Raw genomic sequence first — 18,856 nt, 5'->3', positions numbered from 1 at the left:
AGTGGTGTCGTGTTGTCGGGGAATCTGAGGTGCGGGACTTTGGATTTCTCCAGAACCATTCTGTTGTCCTTGGTGTTGTGATTGTTCGATCGCGGACGCCAGGTGCGACTGAGTTTGCATGATTTGTGCGTCTTTCTGTTGCAATTCTGCCCGGAGTTGATTGATATGCGTCTCCAACTCTTGCTGGTACGCTTTGCCAGCTGCGGCTTCTTGATACAACTGGGCCATTTGTTGTTGCATTTGCTGGATTTGCATGTTTGCATCCTGCTGGACCCGGAAGGTGTGGTCCTGTAACTGGGCACGCATGCCCTCGTACTGCTGGCATAATAATGACTCTGTCTCCTCCAGTAATGCCCATTCGGCACTGAATTGCGCTCGTGCTGCTTCAAAGGCCTGTAGAAAATCTTGGTTTCGCGGCATGTGAAACCTAATTATGGAGGTACGCAAATTTTCCCAGTCCAAACAGTGATCCTCCCCTGTACGTATCTTGAGTGCATCATGTTCTAAGGTTAACATACCTTCGACGGTATAAGTTAAATGGGGAGCGTGCGATGGTCGCATTTCAAATGTAAACGCTGTTGGTCCGTTGTGGCACACAAAGTCTTTGAATGCTTGTGTGCATGTCCTCCATTCTACTGATGAATAAGAGGGACGAGTCGTACTCAACATTTTCCTTCCTTGTAAACTTACTTTTTTCAGAAACTTACTGTTAGGCAGACTGTAAAGATAAAAGAAATAGAATTTGGTTTACCAAAACCCATAAATCTGTAGTTCCAAAAAGTAAGGCTTTGCCATTCTTATCGCAAGCTTTCAAAAAAACACGTCAACCAGTGATGATAATAATGATAACCTAAAGAAAAAAAGAAAAAGAAAAAAAAAACTAATGGGGAAAGAAGGTTCTTTCTCCCTCTTGGTGCAACTGTATGTGGGTGTGTGTTGCTTATATTTGTGTATCCCTCTATCAAATAGGCTGAGAAGCCAGAAGTTTTCCCCCTTTTCTCTGTCTCTTTTTATTTTGTTTTCGCCTTGAAATCTGTGACTATGGTTTCCCTGGCTGTTTGTTTGTTTTTTTGTTTTTGTTTTTCAATCGTTATGAGAATTCCACGTACGATTGTGTTATCGTTCTTTTCACTCTATTCGTCGTGTGAGGTTACCTTGATTTCCTCTTTCTCTCTGTTGTCTGCCTGCTTAGCAATTGCCTCACTTCAGTATGGGGATTTTCTTTCCCTTTTCTTTTTTACCGTTCGAGATACTCTACAAGCGAGGACGCGTCCAACCTCTTTCAGATTGCTCTATGTAAATATATTGTATTGATGACTCTGTGTTAACAAAGGAAGAATAAAATAAAAAAAAAGGTTCTTTTTCTAAAGAAAGAAAAATAAAAAAAAAAAAAGAAAAAGAAAGAATGTATATATAGATGTATATCTCTCTATACATATATACATATATATAGGGATAGTTTTTTTTTTAAAAAAAAAAAAGGAAACACAATAACAAACATCTCCCATTGGTAATCCATGAAGAAAGAAGTATACTACACAGATCTTCGATTGTACAAGACACATCTCCCACCCACTCATGATGATAACTACACCACCTCAACACATATAAAGAAAAGAAAAAAATAAAATAAAGAAAATGTATGACCAGCAATATCATCGTGGTGTTGAAACCGCATAGTAGCCGGACTGCCAGACATCCGAGAAGGGTGGAATCACAAAGAGTGCACTCGATCTCGGCAACAGCAGCAATGCCCCCACGTACCATGCAATCAACAGCAGGCCGGCGATAATGCTCAGCCACAGCGAAGTGGTGGTGTACCACGCAATCACAGCACTCGACTCCGCACGGCGGCGGAAGGAAAGCCACACCGCAAACCACAACAACGGCAGACCGGCGAAACCAGCGCGGAAGTACCAGCGACACACCCGCTCCGCCTCCGCTACGGTGAGGGGTTTACTAGCAAACATCAATTTCTTTCTTTTTTTTCTTTTTTCTTTGTTTGTATATATATATATATATATATATATATATATATATATATGTGTCTCTATTTTTTTCTTTTGTTTTGTTCTTCTTGCCTCTTTCAAAGGCAACGAGGTAAGCCACAGGAGATCCGACAAATATATACACACAGAGACACGTAAACTTCACTTAAGAGAATTTAAAGAAAAAAAAAAGGTGAGAAATGAAAGAGAAAAAAAAAATACATTTGCATCCCCAATCTGATATAATTGTGTAACTCTATATATTTATATATTTAATTATTTATATCAGTTTGTATAGCAGACGTCAATATATATATATATACTTTCCAATACTTCTTTTTTTTCCCCTTTCCAAATTCTCCAAAAATTAAAAAAGAAAAAGGAAAAAAAAAGTCGTTGAAACTCGGTATCTAGGACAGTACACAACTGAAAATGGTATGAACATCATCGTGTCTTTTGACACGTCCCCACACTGTAACTCTCTTTTCCCTCCCAATTGTGTAGCTTTTCCTTCTTGTGTACATCCAAAAAAAAAAAAATGATAAAATATTGTATAGAAGCAAGTGGGAAAAAAGGGAAAATAGAATAAGAATTCATATACAAACTATCACCGGCTATAGAGTCGTACATTCATTTTTTTTTTTCTAAAATAAACTTCAAAGGGATTCCATTTTTTTTTATTTTATTTTTATTTTTTTTTTTTGAACGGAAAATTCCCACGTGTATGTATTTGGTAATAAACTGACTTTTTTTAATTCTTTCTGCACGAAATACCACACTGATGCCTTCTTGTCTCTCTCTCTCTCTCTTACTCAGAGTGTGATGGTGAAACTGGGATAAAGCGCGGAAAGCGCATTCGCATGAGACGTTCACCCGCCATAGGTGTTGACTCTCCACCATAGGGAGGCCAATGTAACACTGGAAGTTCTTTTTCTTGTGCCCCTCCCACTTTTTGTTGTTGGGATTGTTGTTGTTCCTTCTTTTGTTGTTGCTGGCGTTGTTTGTGCTGTTTATTCTTAAGACGTGATAATGCCGTTGTGGTATTGCTGGTGGCTGTGACAGTAACACGTTTAACGGGTGGCATTGCGGTGGGAATGACATTCACTGCCCCACCCGCAGCCCGTCGTGCTGATAAAGACTCAATACGCATCAAATCCATATCTTCCTTCTTTGGCTGAATCACCGCAAGACGGACCTGGCGATCTTTACTCGCTGTGGTAGTTGTAGTGGTTGCTGCTGAAGAAGCGCATGGTGGTAGTCGAGCGGACGGTGGAGGACCACAAGTGAGAATGGCTGGTGTTGTTTCTGTGAACATCACTGCTGTTGGGCTTGGCGGCCGCATCTCCTGTGGGGGTCTGCGTGGAGCCACTACTGTAGATGGGGCCATTTGCATAAGAGGAGGTTCACTCTCTTCGGTCTCTGGTAATGGGGCAGGCATTAAAATCGTCGTTAGATGAATATTTCGTTGGCGTCTTTCTTCTTGTTGTTGTAGTATGGCCTTTCGCGCGGCATTTCCATCTTCTCCAAGAAGAAAGGATTCCACTTCTGGGTCCCATATAACAGAGAATGGTCCTTGATGATCATGTAATGGACGTCCTAGTTGTACCCCACGATAGTAATCAATTACGGTACCGTGAAAAGGAACTAAACGACGCCGGCCTCCTTGTCTTTCTGTTCTCGTCGATCCCGCTGATCTTCCTCTAAGAAGAACACCAGAACGATTATCATACATAACACTGGCAATGGGAATGATTTCACCATTAAATACAACGTGACCAGGTTGATTAGAGGCTAGTGTAGCACATAATTCACCTGCGTGTTCTGCTTTCACCGGAACAGGCACATACACTACATCATCTTCACTACTACGCGTTTGGAATGGATCATTTAGATATGGAGATAGACCGAGATTTTTCGTAAAGAATGTGTGTCTTTCACTTGTTACTCCTTGAGAATGACCCAAGAGACTTAGTAGCCTATCTATTACGCGGGTAATAGTTTCTACCTTCTTTTCATGTTGCCATGCTTGATATAGTATATCTTGCATACTAGCGGTATCTTGTCCGTTTTCTGCGGCCCTTTTGAGAAGACGAAGTTGTGTGCGATAGCGTGCACGAGCGGCAATACGCTTCATACGTAGCTGCACAAGTGTACGCAATATTTCTTCACGTGAGCGAGATGTAAACATATCTACATCGTTCTCGTCAAAGATACTACTGATGCTCTCAAACGTGTTCGAGAGCTGTCCACTGGTAACGGAGGCAAACTCTACTGCGGAGGTGCGCAAGGCATCTGTTTTTCGTCGTTGTTGTTGTTGTTGTTGTTGTTGTTGTTGTTGTTGTAGCCATAAAGATTTGTTGCTACGTAGTTTAAGGGCAGCTGCCTGAAGTGCGGCGAAAGCTTGTGTGGCTTGTATAGTAACAGCATTCTTTGACCAATAACGTCGTGCATCAGAAGGAGTATCATTACCAAAGACAAGATGAGAATTTGCGTTAGGAATAGTACCAGTCCCATTCTCACCAGCCCCAGTTTTATTGCTACCACTTTTACTCTTACTTTTCTTTTTCTTTTTTGTTTGATCTTCTGTGTTTTCATCCACGTTAATAGCAGCAAATTCTCGTATGGATGCTGAAAGTGATTCCCTTGCTGAGGGTACTGGTGATCTTGCGGATGTGGATTGTGTGGCACCCGAATCATTTGTTGCTACTGAGGATGATGCTCTTGATGTCAGTGATGGAATGGCAAAGAAGTCAAGAACAACACGCCGATAACAGGGATCATCCTCTGCAAAAGGTGCAGCTGTTCTACTACCTTCCAATTCTCCCTCCTCTGTTCCGAGTTGGGCCGCAATACTTCCCACTTCATCCGCGTAGAGAGTGAGAAACAACAATAGCTGATCCACACGCACCTGTATAACCCGTACGGCTTCTTTCAAAAGTGTCATATCTTCATAATGTTGTTCTCGCATTCGCCGCATACCACGAAAGATCACACCGAGTTCATCTAATAACTCTTCCTTAATAGGTCGAAGTGTTGCGGTAAACTTTGATGCAGAGCCACTAGATCTCTCAGTCTCTCGTAATTTGGCTTTCAATGACGCAATTGCAGACTCTTGCTCACGCTGCATTTGTTTTTGCTTATAGCGAAGACCAGACAACTCTTCTCGACGACGTTTTTCCAAGGCCGCCATATCAGCTGTCATTAAGTAACCACCTTCAGATGATCCAGGATCTCTCTGACGACTTTTACGCAATTGCAACTGTCGTACGTAATCTTCATAGTCAAATATAGCATCCACACTTTCATCCCCTATACTATTAGCAGTTTGTGTTCCAACCGTCTTTACAGAACGCAACTTTTCTCTTTTACCTCCCTTTTCTCCTTCTGTTGCTTGTATTGTTGTAATCACTGCCTTTCCTCCAATGGTGGATACAGCTGAATTGCCTGAACCGGCTGAAGTGGCGGATACACCTGATATGGCTACAACGGTTCCTACTCCTGCCGCTTCATTCACCACTGAAAAATGTGATACAGGTGCTGCTTGTGGTATCGTAACCGTAGCATTTGTCGTCATTGTTGTTGTTGTCGTTGTTGTCGTCGTTGTTGTTGTTGCCATTATCGTCGTAGGCGTAGGAGTAGGAGTCGTTATTATTGTACCACTGGTGCCAGTCGTCGTATTCACATTTGTATTATTCCCAGCAGCAGCAGCAGCAGCTGCAGCGGCGGCGGCAGGATGAACAGCGGCCACAACAGCAATAACGGGAGAACTCCCAGACGAGGCCCCTCCCTCCTTTAGCGAGTCGGACTCGGATGTAGCCAGCAGCGTTGAGGCCGCGGCCGCACCCTCCACCATCTCCACAATCTTCGGTTCACGCATGGCCAATGAGGCCTTCCGCGCGGCCGCGGCGGGTTGTATTAATTGCGATATTTGCAGGCGGGCCTGCGAGGCTCGCCGCTTGGCCACGGCCTCACGCAACTGATACCGCAGCAACAACACCTCTCGGAAGTAACAACACAACATATAATCATGTGCTTTGCGGAATCGTGCGAAGGAATCCTGCAGTTCCTCACACCGCTTTTTACTCACTCGCAGTTCCTCCGCTAAATCTCTTGTGCGTTGTTGCAGCGCCGCGGCGTTTCGCTCCTCCGCTGCGAGTTCCACCAGCGGAATGACATTCTGCACAGTGTTATGCACGACATCCCGAACAATGGCAGCGCAGATATCGTGTGGGGATTCACCGTAGCCGGGCTCGAGAGTTCCCACGTGTTCGTACACGCGGTAGACTAGTCGCTGTAGACGCCGTTGCACATCTGCACGGACCTGCGGATGGACGTTGTGAAATGCAAGAAGACTATTCACCTCACGTACATCACTTTCCACACATAATAGGAAGCGTCCCATTACCTCTTCAATAATGGTCCAGTGACGCCGGTGTCACCCACACCTGTGTCTTGTTAATCTATGTGTATTTTTTTTCTTTTCTTTTTGATTCCGCTGATATTTTGTTTGTTTGTTGTCCTTCTTGTTGCTCCTGTATTACTTCTTTGTTTTTTTTTTTTTTTTGGTAAACTGAACACAAGAGCCCCGCAAGTTGAAAAGAAAAAAGGAAGAGGAGGAGAGATAATAGATATTATTACAAGAACAAGTAAAAAATCTCGGCGTTTAAGGTGTCAGAAAAAGAAGAGGCATCTCTTCAGTCATAAAAAAAAAGAAAAAGAAAAAAAAACAAGAATTATTAGAATAAAAAAAGGTTTGTGGATATCAGGGACCTACGAGCGAATATTTTTTTTTATGGTTATAGGAGTAAAAAAAGAGAGATGAAAAAACAACAATGGTAGCATAAAGTTTAAGAGATGGGGGTTGGGTAATGCAGAAAAAGAAAAGGTCATCACAGAGTAGATTTCTTCTGCTTCTCTCGCCATTCTTTAATCCCTCTCTCGAAGACTCCACCCACGAGACCACTTGGGCAGTACACACTCGAGACTCCAATACTACGAACACTTTCAATATTGTTTGTCTGATTATCAAAGAAGATAAACTGTGAGAAGTCATCCTTAATACTGGGATCTAGTTTCTGCACCTTTTTCAATATAGTCCGATGATGTTGTGCCTTGTTCGCAGAGTAGATTTCCACAAGATCCCCAAATAGTGAGAGCATCGGTACCTGGTTCCCCGCCCTATCTGTAAACTTAAAGAGATGCAGTAACTCCATTGCCCATCGCGGTTCATCACAAGTGGAAGAAACAGCCAAATATGTATTGCGCCATTTCGGATCTGTTAGTAACTCTTGCAGCAGTGTGCGAGTTTCACCAATAAGGCTTACCGTCGTACCAGCCTTATCAATAGCAGCACTGCTGTGGCTGTGGTTTTTTTCTTTACCGTTTGTATCTATCCGAAAGGGACTGCCGCCACCTCCCCAGAGTTGATACATCTCCGGTGACCACAGCGTGCCGTCAAGGTCAAAGACAATTACACGCGGCATAACGTCTTCATTGGTCATTTCTTCTTTTACCTTCTTTTTTATATATATAGATATAGAGATATATAGATATATTAGATGTATAGATGTAGATAGATATAGATAAGGGTATGTGCTTTGCCTAAGGGGTTTAGTAGAAAAAAAACAAGAAAAAAACTAGAAGTGAACGAGAAAATAAAGAAAAAAAAGGTGATATGGACGCAAAGAGTAATAAAAAGAAAAAAAAAACAAGAGAAAACACAAACGAAAAGACAAGAGTCAACGAAATATACCAAAAATAAAAAATAATAATAATAAAATACAATGATACTTTTGTCTTTCTTTTCTTTTTCTTTTTCTTCCTTGCACAAAGACGCACATACTTATCATGTGTCCTGCGTATTGTATTGAAAGATATCATCAACACTGATGATTGATACTTTTGTGGTCGTGTCTAGTAATGTGAAAAAAAACCAAAAGCATCATAGTGCACTTCAAGTGCTGCCATGAGTTCCTCCTCAGCCCCCATATATTCTTCGATAATAGTCGCAATAGAGGGAATCTTATCTGGGTTGTAAATTCTGTAGAAAAGTTCTAAACGTTGTTGCAACGGACGGTTTGTACTCTCATTATTCATCACTCCAGAGTTATTCTGCTGCCACATTCTACTCTCATTTATTATCCCTCCTTCAATGCGGTCATTGTTAGGATTCATATTCTTCTTCTTATTGGCACTGTTGCTAATGCTACTGTTACTCACATTACCAGTGATAAGATTCATCCTTTTTCCTTCACCATACCTATACCGCTCTTCCTCCTCTTGTTGTTGTTGTTGTTGTTTTTTCACTTGCTGCTCCAACTCCTTCACACTTTTCTCCAATCGGCGCAGGACCGCATCGTGTGAGGCCTTATACTGTTCAGTGTGGTGTATTAGCGATTCCATTGTTCCCTCCAGTCGTGTGTGGGCCGCCCGCAGTCGATGAAATGCCTCTCTTGTCTCCTCCACTTGCCGCTGTTGTTGGGCCAATTGCGGCTCCAGCCCCCGCACGGCTCCCACGATGGACTGCAGCAGTCGTGTGAGTTGTTGATTCTCCGCGTGCAATCGGCGTAAATTGCGTTGGAGGGCTGCGGTGGTTGTCTCTGTGTGCTGCAGCCGCAATTCCATCTCCGCGTCCTCTTCGTCCTCACACTTCTGCCGCTCCTCCCGCGTGAGGCGGTCGTGAAAGACGGCGGTCCGCAACAACTCCACCGCACTGAGTGCCTGCTGCGCATCCCGGCGGAGTTGTTGCGATGTCTTCGCCAGTGTGTGCACAGCGAGGCGATCGGTGCTGCTGCGAATAGTGGAGGCCCGTTGAAGAGCGGCGTTCTGCAGTTTCTCCTGCAGTGCCCGCATCTCCCGCTGCAGTTGTTCCTGTTGACTTCGAGTGGTCACAGCAGATGTGCGAATATCGCGCAGTTGTGTCTCCACCTCTCTGGTGAGGGCAATGCGATCCGCACGGCATTCCCGTCGTGTTTCATTTAATTTCTCCATAAGTCTATCAAAGAGATGCGATAGTGTTTGTGTCTCCGTTGAGAGATCACAATAAGCAGATCCAACCTCCACTTCTCTTTCATCTCCAGCCACAGCCGCAGTTTTATTCTTCAGAAAGAGTTCGAGATGATCATTAACCTGCAGTGATTCCGGTAATGCTGTCATGCATAATATATATATATATATATATATATATATGACTCTATATAATTCTTTTCTTTTTTCCTTCTTGATCAGCGCTATTGCAGTAGCTGATACGCTCCAAGGATTAAAAAAAGAAAAAAGAAGCCTAATAGAAGATGAAGACAAAAAGAAAAAGAAAGAGAATTAAAAAAGATAAGGGGGAAAAAAAACATTAACACAAAAAGAATTGATGGCCTTCCATTCATTTTTTTTTTTTTCTTTTGCTTCCGCAGATGTGTTTTTGAAGAAAGTGAAGATAACTGAGATGGGTGAAACGTTAATAAAATAAGAAGAAAAAAAGAAAAGAATTACAAACATATTATATGAAAAATCAAACGGCACAAGAACTATTTCTTAAACATAATTTTTGCGCTTTTCTTTCTTCTTTTCACATGAAGATTTTCATTTTCTTCTCATTTGAAGATAACGTCGCGCTAAAAAAACTCTCTCGCTTTCCACTTAAAAAAAAAAAAAAACGTTCGATGCTTTTCTTCTTTTCTTTTCTGTATTGTTATTTATCGGTAAGGATCATTAATGCTCATGACAATTTTGCTGTAACGCAACCTTTTCTTTCTTTTTTCTTTTTATTTCTAATTTTCATTGAATGTCATTCATTCTTGTTGTTGTTCACAGTAATGAACGTACTTTCACATACTTTTCTCTTTTCTGCTTCTCGCCTCACTTTACATTTCTTTTCTCAGTACCCCACATATATATATATATATATATTACTGTGCGGTGTCTGTATGTGAATAGAGGCCCATACCCACACTGCTCTAAGGAGTGGCTGAGTGAAAGAAGGAGAGACGGGGGGAAATAAATAAAAAAAAAAAAAACAGGTATAAAGTATGGATCAATCTCATGCTTTTTATTGAAACCATATATATATATATATATATATATATATACTTTCGTCCCATGGTTTCACTTCTTATCCCTTATATCGTGTTTTTATTTATTTTTTCTTTTTTTCGTGATCATTTCTATAGACACATACGTACATAAACGCATACACATACCTCTGTGTGTTCACATGACTCTTTCTCTCTTTTCTCTCTCTCCCTCTTTCTCTCTGTATATATATACACTCATGTAACATGTACATCAAACATTCTACATTTGTTTTTGTGTGTAATTCTTTTCGCTTTCGCTGCAGCCCAATTGATGTAGTGCAGAAAAACAGAAGTGAGAGGAATAGCTGAAGGATCATGTCAGATCAAAAAAAGAGATAAAAAAAAGACATGTCCCAAATAGAAAAGCAAGAGAAAAGTAACATATTTTATGTAAAAGCAAAAGCAAAAAAAAAGAAAGATATAAGGAGAAAAAAAAAGAGGGGAAGTCTGTTTGAGAGGCGAAAAATAAATTTTTAAAAAAAAAGAGGACGCAGGAAAGAGAGAGAGAAAAAAAAAAAAAAAATGACATCTACAGATACCGTAGAATAGGAGAAAGAGATATAGCAAATGCAGAATTCCACTCAGATTCAAGTTATCAGAACATTTTTTCTGCCATTGTTAATACAATTACTATAGATTTTCTGTTATTGCTGTTTTTGGTGTGTGTTTTTTTTATTTGTTTGTTTTTTTTTTTGCTTTTCTGTTTTGTTTATTTTTTCTTTTTTTTTTACGTTTGGCCTTCTTCTCCTCTCACTATTACCACACATTGCATGAATAAGAACCGAATGTAATGATGATGATGATGGTGGTGTTTATGTGTCCTTCTCGCTTATGAAGAATCATCTCTGCAGCCAAACTAGTACACATGGGTACACACCCGCACGCGCAGTCATCGCCACCCCACACACATACACACCACAGTTCTAATCTTTATTATTTTCATTTTTGTTGTTGTTGTTGTGTTTTTTATTTATTTATTTATTTATTTATTTATTTTATTTCCTTTGGATCCTTTTACTCTACACAAAACTCCAGAAACGTACATGGCCATCCTGCGAGGCGGTCACTACGCATTGAGCAGCACTGCTTACTTGTAAGCCGCGTGTGAGTCCTTTCCAGGCTTGTGGATAACCGCCCAGTACCTCACTTAGTTTGCGTACATCCCACAAATATAAGTTCTCACCAACACTTGCTGCCAAATGAACATCATCCACGTGAAGCCCAGTAACGTAGTTTTTCAGTTTAAGTGTATGCATAGGTGATGCTGTGGGTGTATTACCAACGTTTACTTCCCCTGTTATCTGCTGTGGGGCTCGATAATCCCAAGAAAGAATCTTACTGTCAAAAGAGCCTGTGAAGAAGTGGTTATTATTGCGTATTGTAAGTGCTGGTAATTTCCTTGCATGTTCCTTAAATCTTGTTAGAGCTGTCGCTGTCATTGTATCAATGGCCGTTACAGAACCATCACTTCCCCCCACAAGCACCACTGGACCACTTGGGAATGTATCCATTACTTGTGCATTAGATGAGATTTCTATATTATTCGCCGTTCCATCTGTGGATCTCAGTAAGAGTGTGTGACTTAATCCACCAATAAGCAGCGGAGATGGTTTAGAGCCATACACATAAGTAACACTGTAGGCATCACTACCGAGTGATGTTAATGTGGTTGGAACAAGAACGGCACTATCTGTGCCGCCAGAGTCAAAGGACCACTCAATACAACTGCCATCCTCGCAGCCGGTGGCAAAGTGGAACTTATCACTAAAGCTGAGATCCCATATAGAGGTATCATGGGCATGGGCTTGCATGAGGGAATTTCCAAGTTCATCCACAAAGTAAACATTTCCCATGGATGATCCCACGGCAAATCGTCCCTTTTCACCAGCAGAGGCCACACAAAGAAATTTATCACCAGCTATACCAGCAAAGGCAGTTCGAAGTGCGACACTACCACTGACATGAAAAGATCGCTCACGCGGAGGGGCAACAACCTCACGTGGGGCAATGTCTACTACATCCACAGTGGCATTAATGCGTACCTTACGTTTCTTATCGCCAGCAATAGGGGTTCCACCACCAGCACTTAAAGAAGAAAATCCACCCATGCTAAGATTAGAACTCCGCCGTGAACACCACGATTCCGCCGTTACAAGTCGATTCCGAGAGACTGACGTTGCAAGGGAAAATGATGACTGTGATGCTGATGATAATGATGATATCGCACATTGTACCTTTAATACCTCTGCTCTTTTTATAAGAAAACGTGGAAAATGTGGATGTGGTTCCAAACAGATAATAATTCTTGAAGCAGGGTTAAACCCTTCATAATTACGAGATTCAGCATCCTTTAAAAGTTCTTCAAGCACACGACAAGTACCAATAGACTTATGTGCATTCAAGACGACAAACCAAACCCCTCCATGCATGGCAGACTTAAACTTTTCGGCAAAAACCTCTGGTTTTGGTCTTTGGCGCAGTTTAACACCAAGATTTATAGTCACCAATGGAGCTTGCATTGTCATAGCAATCAATTCAATCTCAGCAATTGGATTTACATCTTGGCAGACGCAAATAATACATGCACCAACAGCGACAGAATCTATAGCACGCATAAAACGTTGCCGTAGTGTGCTATTACAAGAGGGTTCCGATAGTCGTGCTCCACTAGAACGAAATATGTCATCCGTCTGTATAGGGGTAGGTATCTTTTCAAACTCTAGCAAAGGTGGTGTAGTTCCCTTGGGTAAATAACGTGCATCCGTTCCAGTCTCTTGTAATCCACGGTCAGCTACATTTGATAAAAATTCACTGGATGAAGCTACTGATATAGTTTCATCATCACCATACGATTTTGCGGTTTCCTGTCCAGGACTGGCCCCTACACTCAAATGCGACGACAAAACAGGAGATCTCTGAAACATAGGGGTTTGATGAGGTGATCGGTGTCGTCGAATTGGCAACGGTTCTTCTTCCATAATATTTCCCACAACAACATCAGAGGATGGTTGTGGGGCAATCATACTAGGTTTACCATCATAATTCACACTGTTTGCAATATTCACACAGTCTGAGGGTTCATCTATATGTTCATATACCACATTAACTTCTGTATTGCCATCGTGAGAAAGCAAGTATTCACGAAGTTCACCACTATCGGTCACGATATCCCCATTAATTTCTACTATACGGACATCATGCCCCAACTTCTCTATCAGTTCACGATCAGCATTCAACAAGTAGGCCTCAACTTGGCAGTCAGGTGCAACATTTACACTCCGTATGAACTTTTCCACCGTTGTTTTCACACTATTCCTTCTTTTTTGAGGCATATGTGATACTTCCTTTATTTACCTATTTTTTGTTTCTTTTTCTTTCTTTTTCTTCTTCTTGCTTCTGAAGTAAGGAAATAATGTCTTGTTGATAATAATTCTCTTATCCCTCTATTTCTCTCACTCGCACCAATATACGTACTCGTTTGTTTGCTTTGTCTCGTTCCACAGTATTTTCCTTGACCTCGGGAATACCGTAGAACTCTCTCTTTCTCTCTCCCTTTTACTTTGCTTTGACGACTCTCTTATCTTCTTGTTTTGTTTTGATATGAGTTCTATTTACCCCCTCCCTTTTGGGGTGGTTGTTTTTATTTGTTGTTACTATTAACTTTCAGGAGGTTTCGTGAGGAAATACCACACAACAACAGTATAGTATTAAACAAGAAGAAAAAAAAAAAAAAAGGAGGAAGAGGAAGCATATAACAAAAATAAACAATTATTGACAAAAGAATCATAGGGAAATTTCTACTGTGTCTCCGTTTCAACTCCGGAAAGACATGTTTTTTCTCTTTTATTCTCTCTCTATTGCCCCACCACTCAGATCTTATTTCATATGCTCTTCATGTTTTTTCACTTTGCTTATACTGGTATCGTGACACACAAAATAAAGACGTATTCACACATAAAGAAGAACATACATACGTATAAAGTGGGAAAAGAAGGGAATGCATCTAATTGTAGGTGAAAAAAAAGACATGATAAAGATGAAAATAAATCAGAGAAGAAGTGTATCCTCTTGCACTGATCTTTATTTTCTCTCTTCCTCATTCTCTCTCTCTCTCTTGTATCTAATAAGAAGGGGTAATAAAATAAAGGTTGAGGGGAAACACATTATAAGTAAGTAAAAAAAAAAGAAAAGAAAAACACACATTGTTCGGTCTACCTCCAACTTCAGTCCTTAGGCATGCAGAATATTTCCAGGTAATAGATGACGTTATTTTTTAACATAAAAAACGTCAAAAAAAAAAATATATCGTATCTTGGTCTAATTACTCAAGAAAAGGAAACATGCCGGGAGCAGAATCAGAAACTTGACAAGAATAAAAGAAAAAAAAAAAAAGAAACCAAAAATGCAAAACAAAGTAGCATCAAAAATATTCCACTCAGCGACGACGAGAACGACTACGCTCTGTTGGTTCTATTGAAAGGGTGGCTGGTGAGAGCGACAGACGCCATAGTGCACGTTCTACGTTTGGTCGCACTGGTGCCCCTTCTCTACGCCTCCGTGCGGCGATACCAATAATTGGTTCCTCCTCCTTCAAATTATTACCCTTCCGCATGTACAGATCCACCAAGGTTACATCATCATCCTGTGGGGTGTGGGATTCCGTGCGGCGGCAACGACGTGAACCTGAGCGTGCTGTCTCTGGTGTGGGGGAGGGGGCTGCAGATGGTCTATGGGCAGCCCGTCGATGTCGCTCTTGCACAGGACGCATCAATTTGGTCCGCACATCACGCAAAACACCCAAGGCCCTGCGCACTCCATCCGTAAACTGCTCATCACGTGGGGATGCCCCTTTCAGATCAGAGGGTATCAATGACTCCGCTTCAGGACTCATATCTGCTGTAGGGAATACAGTGCGTGCTGTACGTGGTGTTGGGCTCCGTTGTGGTAGCGGACTTGAGTAACAACCCGTACCACCACGTGCATTCGTTGGGGAAGTGTCTACTACCCCAGTATACATTCCCCGAGCCTGATGTTTAGATTGTTCTTGTTCATGATGTTGTTGTGATAATGACTGTGGAGATGAGTCATGATGACGAACTGCAGAACGCGTTGTGGGAGGTGTTTGGGGACCTGGTTCCCTAAGGGATTCCCGAATACGTCGCGTACTTTCCCGTCTGGCTGCACACATTGCCCGTGACATGAGAATCTTTTCCTCCCGCTCCAATTCATGAATACGGTTATCTATCTCTGTATCGGTTGCATCTGCTTCAATGGCACCAGCGATAGGACGTGGCTGTGGGGAAAGGGATGCAGCGGATGGAGTTGGACATGGTGCCGGGCTGCCCTCTGCTGCCGCCACCGCACGACGCATCTCTGGGAGATCTGCCTTAATCATATCGTGAGCTACAGTAAGGTCAGCAAGTTCACTACGTGCTTTTTGCAGTCGTTGCCGCATCTGCGCCAGTACGGCATGTTTGTCCGCCACAGGATGTGTAATAGGTCCGAGTGCTTTTATGGCTGGCACACATCTTGCGGCGATGCGCTCCACGCAGACGGCCCATTCATACTGCAACCGCTGCCTCGCTGCTGCCTCTGCCGCCCTCAGTGTGACTGCTGGTGCAATACGGCGTTGTCTCGCCTCGTAGAGTTGATACTCCCACCCTGCAAGTGCGGTATCTGCGACCGCTCCGGCCTCTGCGGCGGCCGCTTCGAGTTTCGCCACCTTCGCTTTTCGCTCCTCCGCTGCTGCGGCCGCCTCTCGTCCCCTCCGCCGCGCCCCCGCCGCTGCCGCTCCCGCTGCCGTCCGCCGCCGCCGCCCCTCCGCGAGCCGCGCGTGGCCCCCGGCGAGCCGCTCCCCCGCCACCGCGTGGTCGTGGGCGAGGAGGAGCCGCTGGGCGGTCGCCATCGCCTGCAGCGCCCCGGAGACTTCGCCCGCGTGCTGCGAGACGGCAGCGGAGAGAGTGCCGCCGGCGTAGAGGAACGCCTCCCGCAGGCCGCGCTGGTAGTGCGACCCACACAGACCGCGAATCCCACGCACAAGATCGGCAGCGCCATGGCTGTACTCATGCGTAAAGAGAGGAGGCATATTCAGCAGCATCACAGGGTCGTTCTTTATTCGCATCGCACGCTGTGTGAAACGAAGACTGGAAACTGTCTGCTCAAAGTTCTCCTGGCCAGGATGGATACAGCAGAGAATAAAGGTCATTCCAGAACCACCAAGGCAATTACGCAGAATACGGGTCAGTTTAGCATCACGGTAGGGAACATACGTTCTCTTCTCTACAATCGCATCCACCACATTACCAAGTGTAAGTAAACTCTTGTTAATAAAACCACCCTCACGTAATGATAATCCCTCCGTATTGGCACGTGAAGCAGACTCAGAACCGGCAAGATCAACTAGATTGATTGTACTCACTTGTCGACTGCCCCTGTGTATTTCAAAGGTAAGAATCATATGAGATCGACTACTGTGATCATTTAAATTTGTAACACCATATTTTCGATTTCGCTCTGCAATACTCTGTAATTTGGCAAAGTCATTCATAGTTTCAATAGGTACAGACTTCTTGTCAAATAAAACACCTCCATCAGGGGCGTCGTGTAGTGCAAGTTCCCCTCGTTGTGGTTCAAGAAGATCCTTCACCGACTCATTATAGATTTCCGTAAAGTACATTACAATTTGTGTTCCGGGAAAGTTCTTACGTAAATCTAGTAACAACTTTGCTGTACGTGGTACAATACCTAGATCAGATTCATTACCATTCATACTGTGAGTTTTGCCACTTCCTGTCTGTCCGTATGCCATCACAGTAACATTCTTGCCATCAAACCCAGCGTGCACAAGAGCTTCGATGCCTTGAAAAATAGTTTGATTTGAGGTGCCAATATGATGCACTTTGTTGTACACATAACGTGTGTTGGGATTGTGTGTGCTGTACAACACCGTCTCCGCACTTGACCAGACGCTATTGGAGACATGTGGTCGAATACGCACGTGAACCTCTATACTCATTCCTATTCGACTTGTGTTCTTATTTTTTTTCTTTTCTTTTTTTATTTCCGCGTTGATTCTTCTACTTCTTTTTCTTCTTCTCTCTTTTGTTTTTTTTTTTTTTTTTTGTCTAGCGTTTTCCTTTTTTTTTCCTTCTTTCTTTCGTTATCTTTCTCTTGCAGTTCCCTGCAAATCCTCCCCCTAGGATACTGTTACTTCTATTATATATTCTTCACTTACCGGCCCCTCTTCTAAGCACCCGCACCACCAGAATAAAATGAAAAGAAGAAGTAAAAAAAAAAGAAAAGTTTTTCATATTAAAGCAAAAGTAGAGATATAAAGAAAGAGTTAAATACAATAGATAGGTTGACTTTCTTTCTCTCAATACAATCGATATGTATATACAGGTGAGTCACAATTACAGAAAGAAAAAAACCTCTCCTAGGAAGAAAAAGGAAAAAAAAAACATAGGTAAAACAGAAGTGAAACAGAAACTCAACTCCAGAAAATTCATTTTATTCTTTTATCAGTCAATAACACATTATTCTACCATCACTTTTTTGTTTTGCAGAAGTTTTTCCTTCAGTCATTAACGGGAGGAAAAATCTTTTTCCTCACATTCTTCGCACCTTTTACCAGTTTATTTTTTTTTTTTTCTTAGGCTTCACATTCGTTTCCTTTTGTCAATTATACAGTTGTTACCAATTTTTCTTTATAAAATTTACTGTTTTCTTTGCTGTCATTGTTTTTTTCTCTTTACTCAATTAATTATTTTTGGCCTCTTTCCAAAGAGTGAGAAAAGGAAAGGAATATATTAAGAAAACCAAAACAAACATATAGATATATATATAGATATATAGATATAGATGTCAAAAAAGGGAGGTGTAAAGTTGAAACGGGTTTACACTCTCCGGCACATCTTCCCCATATAGGAAAAGTAAAAGTTTTTTTTTTTTTTCAACAGACAAAAAAAGCAGATGTATAGGGACACACATTTCTTCTTCTCTTTCTCTCACTCTTTTTTTTTTTTTACCTTTCCTTCTTCCTTTGTGCGTCCAAATACCTGTGTATTCCGTTAATTACTATTGTTATTACCATCATTGTTATCATTTAGTGTTGGCTTTATCTATTTGCTCACCCATACATATTCTTTTTTTTTTGTTGTTGTTTTCCTTTGCCCTTCTTGATACTTTCTTCTTTTACCATTTTTTTATTACCCCTACTTTGTATCATTGCCAATTATTCTTATTGCCTTCTTTTACTTGACTTCTTCTGTTGTCACCCTGTTGCCATTAACACACGCTGAAATGACAAGAAGCAAAGCATAAGTGTACGGAAACTACATAAAATTATGCAGTGAATTGAATAAAAAAACAAGCACAAAAACATAGTCAAAGCTCAAAGCCATATACAACACCATAAGATCTCACACAGATTCACAGATAAACAAAAAAAAAAAGAGAGAGAGAGAGAGACAGATATGTACGCATATACACTATAAAAGAGAAACGAAGAATCTGAAAAAAAAAAAAAAAAAAAAGATGGCACCTCGACAAAACAGAAAAAAAAAAAAATGGGGTGTGATATTAAAAATGAAAGAAGAAAGCAAAATAGTACTGGAAGTTGATGCTTTCTATTGTTAATATGATTATTAGTATTCTTCTTATTACAATTACTATTACCATTACCACGTGTGGTCATATGCATACCCTTGTGGGTATGTCTTATTTTTTTACTTTCGGTTACAAATTTTTTTTTCGCAACGAGCAATTATCTTTTTATTTTTCTTGTGTTATTTTTTATTTTAT

At 41.6% G+C, this 18,856-nt stretch overlaps 7 protein-coding genes across 7 annotated transcripts; all 7 read right to left on the bottom strand.

The window, feature by feature from the left end:
* Nucleotides 1-669, bottom strand: TM35_000051550 (uncharacterized protein; the record flags this gene model as incomplete). The annotated part of the gene is made up of 1 exon (XM_029022810.1): nt 1-669. A coding segment is annotated over one exon (669 nt), but the record flags the coding sequence as incomplete, so codon positions are not given.
* Nucleotides 670-1,655: 986 nt separating this feature from the next.
* On the bottom strand, nt 1,656-1,970 carry TM35_000051540 (uncharacterized protein; the record flags this gene model as incomplete). Its single annotated transcript, XM_029022809.1, has 1 exon — nt 1,656-1,970. One exon carries the CDS (start codon nt 1,968-1,970, stop codon nt 1,656-1,658), a length of 315 nt encoding a protein of 104 aa, XP_028885624.1.
* An 826-nt stretch (nt 1,971-2,796) lies between these two features.
* Nucleotides 2,797-6,390, bottom strand: TM35_000051530 (uncharacterized protein; the record flags this gene model as incomplete). Its single annotated transcript, XM_029022808.1, has 1 exon — nt 2,797-6,390. The coding sequence occupies one exon, from the start codon at nt 6,388-6,390 to the stop codon at nt 2,797-2,799; it is 3,594 nt and encodes a 1,197-aa protein (XP_028885623.1).
* A 487-nt stretch (nt 6,391-6,877) lies between these two features.
* TM35_000051520 (uncharacterized protein) lies at nt 6,878-7,489 on the bottom strand (the record flags this gene model as incomplete). The annotated part of the gene is made up of 1 exon (XM_029022807.1): nt 6,878-7,489. One exon carries the CDS (start codon nt 7,487-7,489, stop codon nt 6,878-6,880), a length of 612 nt encoding a protein of 203 aa, XP_028885622.1.
* A 412-nt stretch (nt 7,490-7,901) lies between these two features.
* Nucleotides 7,902-9,143, bottom strand: TM35_000051510 (uncharacterized protein; the record flags this gene model as incomplete). The annotated part of the gene is made up of 1 exon (XM_029022806.1): nt 7,902-9,143. One exon carries the CDS (start codon nt 9,141-9,143, stop codon nt 7,902-7,904), a length of 1,242 nt encoding a protein of 413 aa, XP_028885621.1.
* Nucleotides 9,144-11,073: 1,930 nt separating this feature from the next.
* Nucleotides 11,074-13,386, bottom strand: TM35_000051500 (uncharacterized protein; the record flags this gene model as incomplete). The annotated part of the gene is made up of 1 exon (XM_029022805.1): nt 11,074-13,386. The coding sequence occupies one exon, from the start codon at nt 13,384-13,386 to the stop codon at nt 11,074-11,076; it is 2,313 nt and encodes a 770-aa protein (XP_028885620.1).
* Nucleotides 13,387-14,489: 1,103 nt separating this feature from the next.
* On the bottom strand, nt 14,490-17,069 carry TM35_000051490 (kinesin; the record flags this gene model as incomplete). Its single annotated transcript, XM_029022804.1, has 1 exon — nt 14,490-17,069. The coding sequence occupies one exon, from the start codon at nt 17,067-17,069 to the stop codon at nt 14,490-14,492; it is 2,580 nt and encodes an 859-aa protein (XP_028885619.1).
* Between the last annotated feature and the right edge of the window lie 1,787 nt (nt 17,070-18,856).

This window comes from Trypanosoma theileri, assembly GCF_002087225.1.
Source record: "Trypanosoma theileri isolate Edinburgh chromosome Unknown TM35_Tth_5_V1, whole genome shotgun sequence".
Classification (NCBI taxonomy): Eukaryota; Euglenozoa; class Kinetoplastea; order Trypanosomatida; family Trypanosomatidae; genus Trypanosoma; species Trypanosoma theileri.
The sequence above is the reverse complement of the archived record's forward strand: the minus strand, read 5'-3'. Positions and strand labels throughout refer to the sequence as shown.